Source organism: Eurosta solidaginis, chromosome 3, assembly GCF_040869045.1.
Source record: "Eurosta solidaginis isolate ZX-2024a chromosome 3, ASM4086904v1, whole genome shotgun sequence".
Taxonomy (NCBI): Eukaryota; Metazoa; Arthropoda; class Insecta; order Diptera; family Tephritidae; genus Eurosta; species Eurosta solidaginis.
In genome coordinates this window covers 248100044-248114410 of record NC_090321.1, presented here as the reverse complement: position 1 = coordinate 248114410, position 14367 = coordinate 248100044, and the positions used below count along the sequence as shown (strand labels likewise).

The 14367-nt window shown below is 37.4% G+C and overlaps 2 protein-coding genes across 5 annotated transcripts in view; one reads left to right on the top strand and one right to left on the bottom strand.

Moving 5' to 3' along the window:
* fdl (fused lobes) overlaps positions 1-14367 on the top strand; it is a 134013-nt gene that overhangs the window by 58406 nt on the left and 61240 nt on the right. The window lies entirely within an intron of this gene.
* The window catches only part of s-cup (stanley-cup), a 56337-nt gene continuing 43875 nt past the window's right edge, over positions 1906-14367 (bottom strand). For both annotated transcript variants that reach the window (XM_067775838.1, XM_067775839.1), the window contains exon 4: positions 1906-3495. In XM_067775838.1, coding sequence (XP_067631939.1) covers positions 1990-3495 — 1506 coding nt within the window. In that variant the 3' untranslated portion in view covers positions 1906-1989. The remainder of the gene's footprint in view (positions 3496-14367) is intronic.

Here is a 14367-nt window from a genome sequence, read left to right as displayed (position 1 = left end):
ATCAATAAAGTGTATGCTAGGTAAAGATAGAAGAGTGATTTCGTAAAATATGCTAGATATTAGTATGAACAGCAGCGAGCAGAAAAATAGTAGTGGACAATTTTATTGAATGTCGTTTATTAAATTCTTCTTTTATTTTCGATACTTTTACAGAAAACTTCTTTGGATTTTGTAACCGAAACTGTGCAAACCAATCTCAACAACGTTTTCGAAAAAATTCGAGAAAATTTCAACTTTTCTCTTAATTTTTTTGAGTATGCAATATTTCAGCCAATTCAATATTAGTCTAGAAAAGTACAAGTTATTGATCTCTCGAAATACGCATTGATTTTTCAAAATTTTTATTCCAAAAAATGTTTCGTATTGTTTTCCATTAAAAAAAAAAAGAATGCACAATTTGTATGTGTTCGTCATAGGGCCTTGGTCATATGGGCATAGATGGTAACGAAAAGGCTGATGATCTGATCAACCAAGTAGAAAAGGTGTAAAACCAAGCGTAGGAAACTTCTAGATTTTCGCAAGGCTACATACATATATATTAGGGCGGGTCGATTTAAAAATCGCTCATTGCTCTGTGAAAATCGTATTCTAGGGATCAAAATAAGAAACTTTGCCGAAGGAACATACCTCTAAAACGAATTCTGATGTCCCCCCCTTTGGGTCGAACTTTTGGGTAGGAGCAATTTCAATTCTACCTGCTGTGTCTTGTGGTGGCTTAAAAAAAACAACACAAGCAATTTTACGATCTGCAATTGTGTCAAAGTGATACCTTCATTTTTTAAAACGATTGAATAAAAAACCCACACAACTATGTTTACGACATGCAAATGCATCACAGTGATCCTTGGTTTTAAAAAGGGGTTGTAAAAACGCTAATTTCTAATAATTTTTTTTAATTTCTTTTCTATTACTAAGTTAAATTAATTTTTTCATTTACATATGTTCTGATTAAATAAATTTCTAAAGAGAAAAATAAACTCCAAAAAGAAAAAACATAGGCATTTCAAAGTGGGATTTTTCAAAATTTGCCCCTACGACCCAAAGGTTCCTTCGGCAAAGTTTCTTATTTTGATCCCTACAATATGATTTTCACATATCAATGGGCGATTTTTTTGCCTCCCCACAAATCGACCCGGCCTAATATATATTTTATGGTTGTTGAGGGGACTTTTCAGGTTGGTCTTCGAATAAATTTCTGGTAACACTATGGACACAATTAGTTTATGTGAGGTCCTTCAACCTACACATAAAAGTGATAAGTAGTTAGTTCAGGTATAACATATATATATACAGATCTAAATCGTGGGCACCCAAGGCCCGAAAAAGGTAGGAAACCTCTTTAGATACACGCTGAGCTTTCTGCATTTTGAGGCTAAGCTTCGAAGGCACTTCAAATATTCTAATATTTAAGGTAATCTTAAGGTCTTATTAATTTTTTTTTAGTAATTTCCTATGCCCTCCAGGCATATCCAATATCGACTACTGAGTGGAGTATCACACTATCTCATATACCAATTGGAAAACGCTCTTTTTGAGAATATATTTTAGAGTTGTTTTCAAGGATTTGTTTCAAAAACGTCCTAATTAAGAATTCGTTTAAAAAAATCCCTATCTGAGCCTAACTTCAATACATTTTGACATTAGCTGGGAGGTTTATAAAAAATTCTGAGAAAAGACGTTCTTCAACGGAACTCTGAGATAAGGGTTTAAAAAAAATTCTTGAGAAATATCTTGAAAAATATTCTCAGATAGGGCGTTTTCGAATTATCAGCCGAAATAGTGTGATATTCTACTATTTTTGAAATAAAAAACTCAATGCCTTTATCTTATCTTTTACATATTTTTTTTTTAAACGCCTTATTCTGTGGTTTTTATAAATGTGTAGTGTTTTTTTTATTAATTTTTTTGTTGCACTTGTAGTGTCTTTTAAATTTTAAACTAAACCTAATAAAGCACATTTGACTTTCAATTAAACAATTCGGTCTATCATTAAACATATCCACTTGATTCCAACGTGGAGGATGCTTCGTAGGTGGGTAGGCCGGTTTCATCGATTATTTTGCTCATATTAACACGTATTAAGCCACTGCTGCTATTGAGATCATCCAATGTTGTATCTTCAGGTAAAACAGTAGGTGCAATATTACCGTTAGGAGTGGATGATGTTGCATTCTCATTAATTAAAGCAACGCCAGCATCACTAGCTGAACTTTTAATTTCTTTCTTTAGCTCTTCCGTCATTGCTTGCCCGTTTGCGTTTTGATCTATTATCATTGTGCAATTTTCATTACCATTTGTGCTTGCTGGTATCACCTTCATACTATTGTTGTTGTTGTTCCCATTAAAATCACTATCACTACCTTTTGTCGAATACTCTAAAATATTGACAACACACGCACATTGCTCATCTTCACTTGTCAGCGGTGCGCCCGGCGTAATTACCTTAGCCATAATATGCTCACCTGCGACCTGTTGGCTTGCTTGCGTCGTCATCACATTGGTGTTTTGCTCCTCATCCATTGTAGTTAACTTCGGACAACTGTCATCCAAGACTAACACATTATTGTTGCTTGCGTCAACAATAGCCGGAGGTTTTGGTGCTACTGTTGTGGCGTTAGTCGCTACTGTTAAAGCCGAACTAGTAGTAGGTGCATCCAATGCACTCTCCATCGATAGTGTAAGTGTCTCATCGCCATCATAGCGAAATTTACCACAAAGTGGGCAACCGCGGCGATAGTAAGTACTATGATGTGGTTGATAACGTCGACCATTTGTTTTTGTTGTGAATTTGGCAGGCAATGTTTTGCGCGTCAGAAGCATGGGTGATATGTGGCTGCGGTTATTGTTGGTGTTGCTGCTGCTTGAAAAATTGCCGCTTGTTAAACTGGCCGCCCCACATGGCGATGAGGTGGCTCTTGAGGCGCGCACTGCTACTGCAGCAGCCGCTGCGTTCCACATATTCTCCACTTCAGCGCGTTGCAGAGAACAGCAGGACTGTGCATTTAGCGCCTTTTTCATATTTAAAAATGATGTGTCGCTGTTGTTGACATTGCATCTGCTGATAGGTGCGTTTGATTTACTACAAGCAAAAAAATTATTACAACTGTTGCCACCAACGCTGTTACCACTTATGCTCAGGTTACAACTTCCATTTAAATCATTGTTGCTGCCATTGGTCAGAGCGTTTATAGTCATGTTGCTGGCAGCTGCAGATGCTGATATTGTTGGTGTTGTCATTACATTAACAGCGAGCGTTGAACGATAGCCTGGTGGTGGGGAGTTGTGTTGCATATGTGTTTGTGGCTGTTGTTGCTGCTGCTGCTGCTGTTGCTGATGCAGCAGATATTGCTGTTGATATAGTTGTTGTTGCAACAACTGTTGCTCCTGCATTGCAACCACGGCGTCGTATGATGGAGGCGGCTCGTGATGCAGCGTAGCCATTGTAGTGAATCCATCACTAGACTCAGGCAAGAAGTGACAAGATGTTTCGTAGCTCTGCAAGGAAATTTGTAAAAAAACAGGTAAGAAATTTGTATATATGAAAATCTTATTTATAAAGAAAATTAAAACTAATTCAGAAGTGGAATAATGAAAAGATAAGAACCAAGTTGAGTGGTATACTCTGTAAATCCAACTAATACTGGAAAAGATAACATGAGGCATGTAATACATAAAAAATACATGACTCGATTTACCTCCGAGCTTCTCTTACAATTTTCGTGGTACTCCATTTTTTAAATTTTGCCTTACATATTTTCGGGACGGGGCTTACTTGTTTTATGCCATAAACGTTGCTTCAAGGCAGAATCATTTCATTGAGAAGCTTTTTACAGCAGAAATACATTTGGAGTGGTTTCGCACTCACTGCCGAGGGACGAGCCCACTTAAAAAAGTGTTTTCTAATTGTGTCCGCTGAGTAGTGTGCTTACCTTATGCACCAAAGCCCAAAACCCAAAAAAGACATCAAAGCCTAGGTATATGCCTTGAAAGTTGTCGTTCATAGTAAGCGCAAAACTATATAAACTTGCCAAATGTTAGGACAAATTTTGGAAGTAGTACACCATTATACTCAGATACTTCAACTTCCCCATATTTTGTTAGATTGTTCTGTGAACCAATATCGGAGCGCAAGATTGCTTTATATCGACAGCGTCTTTAGACAACTTTTGAAAAACGTCAGAGTTGAAATTCTATGTACAGTAGATTTTATTAAAAGACGTTCCATCCCATTTGGTTGGAAACCGCCTTTTTCACTACTCTATCTCAGCATAAATTGCCAGTTGGGAGGTTTATAAAAACAATTTTCATGCACAAAGCTGAAACTGGTATGGCGGGAACCTGTTCCAACGTGCATATATCCACCATAATCAAACCTTAATATTCGACCGAAAACTTATCAGCCCTTTGTAATTATAAAAAACTTGTTATTTATCTTCAGCGAATAGGCAATAAAATAGTAATAATACGAATTTTGCACGATTTCCTGTAAATTTGCGGTATCTACCGCATATATGAACGGGCGGCATTAAAACTGGATTTATTTTAGGAGTCGATAAAGGAAACACTTAACATATCCATAGAAAACGAAATAAAAAAAGTTCAGTAAAACCGGGACTCCCCATAAAACTTTCATATAAGGTTTTAATGAGTTGCCCCATTTTCCTCTCTTAGAATAAAACCAATTTTTATTTCTTGTTGTTCATATAATTCTCGTTGTTGCGTGTTGCGAAACATGAACCTCGGGACACCACTCATACAAATCTTTAGAGAAGCAAGTAGAGACGAATATCCAAAAAATTGACCGTGTAAGATATGTTATTTATAGAGAAAAGATGTAAAATTAAAAAATAGATCAGTATTTTGTGTGACGATAAAAGTTTCACGTTTCTTGTGGTCTGCAAGAGATAGCTATGACCATAAATCACTAATATTTAACGTCTTCGTAAGTATTTGATGAAATTCAAGCTGCTAGCTGTTAAAATGTGGTAGAAATTACGAAAATATTCTTATCCGAACAATCGATTGCATGGAATATATGCTACATATACGACCGATCTCTACGATTTCTTCAGGCAACAATATGTGCCATATACGAAAGTATTAGGTCCAATTTGAAGCTTCCAACGGATAAATGGAGGAAGATATTACAAAAATCCTCTGTTCTGAAAAATCGGTTGTATATATAATTTCCATGGTACTTCCCCAAAAAAATTTTGAAGACGGTTTAAACCTCAGAAGCTATAGGGTATATGCTATAATGGTCCGATCCGCTCGATTCCGACAAATGTCTAATTCGACACTTAAATATACCCGTTGACAAAGTTTCTTCAAAATATCTCAAAAATTGAGGGACTAGTTTTCGTTCAAACAGACAGACGGACGTACAGATAGACGCAGATCGTAATTCTGATCAAATCGGCATACTTATTGGGTATATCTCTTCTCCTTTAAGGACTAAGAATTTGAGATTCGTGACGAACTTAATATACCATTTCATTTTCATGATAGGTATACAAATCGAGAGTGGTGTCGGAAGCGAGCGAGGGGAAGAGAGGTTTAAGTGTAGAGTTAGGTAAACGGAGAAAATAAAAAAGGGCACAAGAAAAGTAGTAGGATATTATATAGGAGAGAAACAAAGAAGGAGAGAGAAGAGGAGGAATGAGTATTATAAAATTTTTGAAATTCTTAAAAAACTATCCAAGTGAATCAAACAGGCAACTTCCGCCGACTAAATAAAAAAATAAATGTAAGGCGCGATAACCTCCGAAGAGATCTAAGGCCGAGCTTCTCTTCCAATTTGCGTCGTGCTCCTCTTGATTTTTCCCTACAAATTGGCCGGACGGGACCTACATGTTTTATGCCGACTCCGAACGGCATCTGCAAGGCAGATGAGTTTTCACTGAGAGCTTTTCATGGCAGAAATACAATCGGAGCGCTTGCCAGACACTGCCGAGGGGCGACCCCGCTTAGAAAAATTTTCTTCTAATTGAAAAATCTTATTTCTAAAATTTTGATGTTGCTTTGCCCGGGAGTTGAACCCAGGGCATACGGCGTGATAGGCGGAGCACGCTACCATCACACCACGGTGGCCGCCGACTCTGATAGTAAATAAAAAAACATTGTCTGCCTTTGAAACGATTTTTTAATTAACATAGATTGTTAAGGCCGTTAAAATTTAAGAGTCTCGTATCGCTTCATAACTTTCTAAGAAACTGTAACGTTGAGGTTATGCGTCGGAAAATAAAATCGTTCTTGATTTTAAAAAGACACGGGCTTGAATAAGAACAAAGGGATACATTTTACTTTAAATACATTTGGCAAACCCAAGCTAATGAGTAAACCTATCGAATTTAAATTTGAGTAATTCGAAACTACATCTTTAGAGAAGTACACCCGGTCCCAAGGCTTGTAAAATGTTGACTCTTGTAATAGTTAAATTATGGACACTGTTAATGTTTCCTTGGCTTTAACCCCTGAATAATGAAAAATGTGTATAAGTTTTTACATCTATTAACATGAAAATGCAAAGAATATTTTTGGAACTTTTAAATTATTTTAGAGGGCAATTTTTAAGTGTACGCAGTCGCCGTGGTGTTTTATTAGCTTGCTCCGCCTAACTTACCGAAGGTCCTGGGTTCAAGCCCCGCGCGAAGCAAAGCAACATTAAAAATTTAGTAAAAAGGCAGCGGAAAACACTCCGAGTTTATTTCTGCAACAAAATGCTTCGCAGTGAAAATTCGTCTGCTTTGAAGATGCTGTTCGGGGTCGGCATAAAAGATGTAGATAGCATTCCGCCGATTGGTAAGAAAAAATTAACAAGGAGCACGTCGCAAATTGGAAGAGTAACTTCGCCCAATTGTCCTCTGAGGGTAAATCCCGCCAAGTGTTTTTTTTTTGTTCCCAAGCAACACTAGCAACCTGTAAATTGTTGCTATTGAGACCTAGCATCGGAACATACTTATGCTCTCTAGCTGTTGAGTCACCCTATAGCTCCCATATTTTATTATTCTTGAAATTGACTCAAACGTCAATTGTGTTTAAAATGCAAACAATTTAACAAAAATATGCAAGTATAAAATTAGCAATCAAATATCGTTCTCGCTTGAGCAAGCGTTTTTTTTTTTTGTTTGTTTACTTAACTGTGAAGTCAACATTTAACACCATGCTTTATTGCGCTGATATATTTAAGCAAATATTGTCACATTTGATTACTAACTAAGCTAAAATAAGTAAATATTGAAAAGAAAAATTATATGTATTTATTTATTTTTTTTTGTTTTCGTAAAGTTTGTTTGTGAATAGGGAAATGGGCACATTCACATACTGAGAACTTCCACTGGCTTTAGACTTAATAGTTTTTAAATAAATTAAAATTGTTATCTTAAAAGCAAACACAGCAATCAAAGTTCAGTCTATGGTCTAAAATTTACACTTTTTCTTTAGAATTTCGAAAACGTGCGCTTCTATGAATAAAATAATTTTTCATTTGGCCTTCGCTGTACAGATTGCCCCCCATAAGTCTAAAATCAAACTACGAAAACTGCATTAAAGCAAAAAAATGTTGGCCTGCGGTTTTTTTTTGGCATTGTGGATAAGACAAGTGTCATATCTTCGTCGACGTAAAAATTACAAATAGAATGGATCACCTGATTTTCAAAGTGACTATCTTGCCCTCATCCTGTATCTCTTCCTATCACCCCCCGTATGACCCGCTATGTTGAACATCCTGTCAAAACGCTACCAAAACGCTAAAAAGGAGCCATATTGAACATCCTGTCAGGCAGTTGACGGATAAGATATCACACTTGTCCAGATTGCTTTGTGGTGTTGTTCTTTATAAAAACCAAAATATTGTGAGTTTTATCGCCAAAAAGTGGTGAGAAAAACTATTCTAAAAATGGAATTCAATTATAATAGCAATACAAACAAGTAAAGGTGCCTAAGTTCAGGTGTAACCGAACATTATATACACAGCGGGAGCTTCAATTGTACATTTCATTTCAGATAAATTACTTTTCTAAATAACACGTGGCACCGCCCGTTTAAAAAAAAATTTTCTCCCCTTTTCCTCTTACAATAAAACTTGATAAGTGAAATATATTGATTCAAAACTATTGTTTGCTAAGTTATTGCTTATTATTCTAGCCTACGACCCGTTTAAACTTGTTTTATATCTGAGTTGCCGTGGTCTTTAACCGATCCCGTCCATTTTTACTAGAAATATTTTCTGCTATAAGGAAAATAAGTGTGCACAATTTCTTTACGATATGTTAATTTTTCTTGGAGTTATGGCTCCCAAAACATAGAAAATTGCTTAGTCATAAAAGGGACGGTGCCACGCCCATTTTTTAAAATTTGAAGTGTTTGCTATTGTTGTAAATCCTCTTGGGAAATGAAATTCCATTGATATAAAGCTCTGTTTTGAAAAGATATAGCTTATTTTATTCTTCCACGACCTTTTCAAAAATCTTGTATATAAAAGTGGGCGTGATCGTTAACCGATTTCGTTATTTTTTCTTCAAAGCATTCCCTATAGTAAAGGCAACCTCTCTGCCGAATTTCGTTACGATAGGTTTAACGATTTTTGATTTATGATTAATAATATTTGTAAAATTGATTTTATCGCAAGTGGGCGGTGCCACGCCCATTTTTGAAAATTTTTTCAAATTTTTAACAAGAGTCTCAATATCAGTCCACATGTCAAATTTCAACATTCTAGGTGTATTTTTTACTAAATAATCAGGTTTTTTGTGTTTTCCTAAATGTTATATATATAAAAAGTGGGCGTGGTTATCATCCGATTTCGCTCATTTTCAATACCAATCTATTCTGGTGAAGATACCTCAATATTTACTCAAGTTATCATGTTAACGGACAGACGGATGGACGGACATGACTCAATCAAATTTTTTTTCGATATTGATGATTTTGATATATGGAATGGTCTATATCTATCTCGATTCCTTTATACCTGTAATGTAATATATTTATTTATTACGGCTTTCCTAAGCCTAACTTAAATCTATTTTACATGTTTATAATTGTCTTCTGGACTATGCAATCTAGAATAGTTACATCTATGTCCTACCTTGGAGTACTATGGATGGGAGACTTCCAGATCATGCGAACAAAGTGTTGTGCTTGTGTAGTATGTAGGCATTTTACTCATGTTAGTAAAGCGCGAAGGCAACATCTGCACGGCAATGCACTGAGTTAATCGAGTGATGCGTTTCAGTATGTGCTTCGTCAACCTTTTTTGTATGCGTACAAGAGCTTGGAAGTCTTGGCGCTACATAGCAGTATAGTTTCGCTGCACTTCTATCGATGCTATGGAAGCCCGCCTGTCCAGCACTAAATTGGTAGTGTTCTGCAATAATTGTACAATTTTTGTTTAAATTTATTGGAATGACATGATTTAATATCATTCGGTAGTTCATTATAGGATTTAAGACCTTTATAATACAGATTACATTTGTCTGCTTCAGTTTTATAAGCCGGCAGATTAAAATCATTTTTATTACGAGTATTTACAGAGTGCATATCTTTTACATATTTTATATTAGTACTCAAATACGCTGGCAAAGTTCCTTCTATTATGTTTTTAATAAATTTTATGGTATAATAAAAAAGTTGCTGTCTAATGCTAAGCCAATTAAGAGAGCATAGCATGTCTCTGATAGGTGTGTCATACCGTTTTTTGAGAATGAATCTCATAGCTCGGTTCTGTTGCTTTTGTAGCTTGTATATCTGACTATCTCGCAAGATGAAAAATATAGTTGGGCAATAAATAAAATGAGGTTCGATTACAGATCTGTAGACGATGATTTTATAGCTTCTATTTAAATATTTGCAAGTTCGTTGTGTAAAATATAACTTTTCCGCTATTTTTCCTACCGTATAATCCACGTGCTCGTTGAAATTCAGCTTATCATCTATTTTTATTCCCAAGTATTTTATGGTGCTGACTTTTTCAATTACTTCGTTATTTATATTTAAATTTTGTAACTCACTGTTTTGAAAATTGCGTCTAGATATATAAGCATAAATTTCGTTTTATTGACATTCACTTTTAGTCGGTTTACGCATAACCAACCATTTACGCTGTTAAGATCTTCTTGCAGCTTAGCATATATTTCAGTAATATTGTTCCCACTTATCATCAGCAATGTATCATGAGCAAACAATTTTATTTCACAGTGCTTAATGGAGCTAGTTATATCATTAATATATATATTGAACAGTATGGGTGCCAGCACAGACCCTTGAGGTAGACCAACAGGTACCTCCCTTTTATCCGATACGGACGTTCCAATCACTGTTCTTTGGTATCTGTTAATTAGGAAGTCTTGAAACCATTTTAGTTCTATACCAGAAACGCCAATGTAAGAAAGCTTTTTCAGCATTAAGTTTTGGTCGATCATCTCGAATGCACGTTTTAAATCCAAAAACACAGCTAATATGTGTTTTTTCCTGCTTAAGTGTTCTTTCCAGTTAGGTACAACCAAATTCAAAGCACTTTCACAGGAATGTTTCTTTCGAAAACCAGATTGTTGAGGTATAATAATTACATTATCTTCTAAATATTTTACCAGCTGATTTTTTACCACTGTTTCCAAAATCTTTTCATCACATTGTAACGTGTTAATAGGTCTTATCTCCTCAGCTTTGATGGTATTTTTAACTTTTTCTAATGGCACAGAATAGAAAAAACCTGTATACGTTATGGAGTCTTTAACGACTCCTTCCGATACAAGTTTCTTCCCTCCAATTTTATTTTTAAACTTACTATATCAACTATTTCTGAGGTGGATACTTTCTGAAACTTAAAAACATTAGGGCCATTTTGCCCATCTATAGTACCTTCATTACTAAAAGAAGTAGGAATATTCATGCTAATCTCCAATATACTATCAATGAAATAGTTATTCAAAGACTGCGCTATTTCATTTTCCTCTGTGTAGAGTTGGTCGTTTATTTTAATTTTTTTAATACCATCGTTTTCTTTAGCCATGCTTATGGAATTTTTCAAGTTTTTCCACATAACCTTACTATCACCAGCACTATGGTTGATTTTGTTTTCCATGTACTTGGCTTTTGTTATCTTAATTAGCCGTTTATGTACAACCAACCGTTATCCAATCAAAGTTAATATACTCTGTGTGCAAAGCACGCTGGGTATAAAAATGTGTACGTTGCTTCGGCCGGCACTTGAAGATTCAGAACGTTCGGTGTGAAAGGCGGATCACGCTACCACCACACCACAGCGGCTTGGTTTTGATATCACTCCAAATCTCAACAGACTTTTCGATTGTAAGGAGTAATCTCCGCAAGCACTGCGAAGAAATCCGGCACAAAACAATTCGGCCGTTTATGACGAAAATAATATTGAAAGACGCTCAGAGTCGTCCACAAAGAGTTTCCAAAGTCATATGCCGATAAATACATGGCCAACCCATTCTTAATGCAAGTAACCGAAACTCGCAGTTGAGAAAAGCGGTCTCCTCAGGAAACGCGCGTCACTCTGGCATAACTTCGATCTGGATACTTTAATAGGTTTAACTCTTACTTATCCAGAATCAACACCGACATACCCAATGTTTGTGCTGCATGTAATGTGTCTCTACACCAACCATCTTTTCAATTGCAATGTGGAACCAACGCATCTAACACCCACGTCTCCAACATTGTTGAGACTGTAAGTTTGCCTGGACTTCCATTTGAGGATATTGACGACAATTTGTAAGTGATCGCACAAATTGGATGGGGCGAAGCACTAGCACAACAGTAACAACAACAATAAATCTTATTGGGCTCCCACAACTTTCATTTCAACCCCCCCCCTGGTTAACACCTAAAATTGTTTGCAAAGGGATGACTTCTTTGTAGCAGTGCTAAATAAACAATAATCAATGCCATGGACATATTGCACAAGTTTTATTGTGGTCTTAATTTACTGATTTAATGATAGCAAATTTCCGATTTATTAGAAATTTCTTATGGCAGCTTTTAGCGTTGACATTTTTAAGGCGAAAGTTAAATGCCGCATAAAACTTAATTATATTTACTTATGAAAGCGAAAGTACTAGTATCAAAAAAAAAGGGAAATAAAAAAGACAGGTCAAATTACAACAAATGTGGTCGCGTTAATGTAGATGATGTAACAAATTTTCGCGTTGCTAGTTAGGGTTGGGTAAAGTGAAAAGTAATCTTGTAGATATGTCCAATGATATAACTTACTTTACTTACATATGTATATAATTTAAAAATAAATAAATGTGAGACGCGATGACCTCTGAAGAGATTTTAGGCCGAGCTTCTCTTCCAACTTGCGTCGTGCTTCTTTTTATACTCAGTTGAGCAGAGCTCACAGAGTATATTAACTTTGATTGGATAACGGTTGGTTGTACAGGTATAAAGGAATCGAGATAGACATAGACTTCCATATATCAAAATCATCAGTATCGAAAAAAAATTCGATTGAGCCATGTCCGTCCGTCCGTCCGTTCGTCCGTTAACACGATAACTTGAGTAAATTTTGAGGTATCTTGATGAAATTTGGTATGTAGGTTCCTGGGCACTCATCTCAGATCGCTATTTAAAATGAACGATATCGGACTATAACCACGCCCACTTTTTCGATATCGAAAATTTCGAAAAATCGAAAAAGTGCGATAATTCATTACCAAATACGGATTAAGCGATGAAACTTGGTAGGTGAGTTGAACTTATGACGCAAAATAGAAAACTAGTAAAAGCCTGGAAAATGGGCGTGGCACCGCCCACTTTTAAAAGAAGGTAATTTAGAAGTTTTGCAAGCTGTAATTTGGCAGTCGTTGAAGATATCATGATGAACGACCAAGACGTACGACCAAGATGAACAACTCATTACCTGAATGTAATAAGGAGGATGTAAAGAGGAGGACTGAGTCGCAATCCAAGGACGACAAATACGAATTAAGCGATGCGTCGGACTCGGGGAGCGAGAGTAGTGCTGATTCAATGAACTCCGTGTTGGAGAAGCACACAAATGAAAACGGAGTAGAAGAGTGGAGAAGGGTACGGAGCAGAGGAAGTAAAAGAGCTCTCTCGCAGTACCGTGCAGCACTAAGAATTGTACAACGCTTGGGAGCAGTGGTCGACCCAACAGAAGTGGAGATCGAGCGCTTGGAATGGGCCCATGAAGCGCTAGAAGTAGGTCGAAGGCAGTTCAAAAGGTTTGCTGCGAGAAACCCTCGGTTCTGCAACCGGTACGAGGAGGAAGAAGCGTCGAATGGCAGAATGAAGAGGCAACGTTCGGCAGAAGGCGACAAGCCTGCTTTCAAGAGGCAGAAAGGACCCAGTCCTAGAGCCGCGAGGCAGGGCAGTCGCATAGACAAGACAAGTAGGCCCAAAGCTGTAAGACAGATGGGTTCCAATAGCGAGGTAGCAACTATCTCGAAAGCTGCCAGTCAGAGGGAAGTTCCAACTACGGAAGTAGGAGATAAGCCAAAGGGAGATAACGCTAAGACTCCGGCTTTCTCGAAGGCGCTAACGGGAGTTAACGCGAAGACTCCGGTGTTCTCGGAGGTTCTAAAGGGAGATAACACTAAGACTCCTGCTTTTCCCGAGAAGATGAGTGATGTGGCAAAGCAGTCACTGACTGTGGCGCTGGTTGATCGTAGCAGTCCGTTCGGACAAATGACTACTGAAAGGTGGAGATCTGTGGAAAGGGAGCTTATTAGCTTAATGCTTAAGATGATGCGGGAACAACCAAGTAAGCCCCTTCCAACCTTTGATTCGGGGGGATGGTATAATGGTGTGAAGATGATAGCGTGCGACAACATCGCGAGCTTGCGGTGGCTGGAGGAAGTCGTTCCAAACCTCCAAAGGCAAGGCACGAACGCGCGGTTTGAGGTGGTGGATAAAGCGCAAATCCCCACGGTACCAAAAGTTAAGGTATGGATACCATGCGTGATGAAGTCGGAGGATACACTGCGACTTCTGCAGAATCAGAATCCGAACATACCGACACAGGATTGGAAGGTACTTACTGTATCTCCGCCTACCGAGGATGGTCAGTTCTACATCTTCCAAATAAACAAGCAGGCGGAGGATATTTTGTACACGCAGCTTGGCAAAATGTCCTTTGGCACTGGCAAAATTTACATGCGACTCAGGAAAAGAAGTCCCGAGGATAAAAATCCTAACACGGTGGAAGTGGGCGAAGTCGAAAAGGACTTCAGAAGCCTAAGGGAAAAAAGACAGGTGGAGGTCCCCGACGTCACCACGAACGTGCTAGAAGAGGACCAACCGCTAAATGGTGCTGTGACTCGCACAGAGGAACACACGGCACAACATTCACGAGGGGCTGAAGGGGGCCTCGAATAC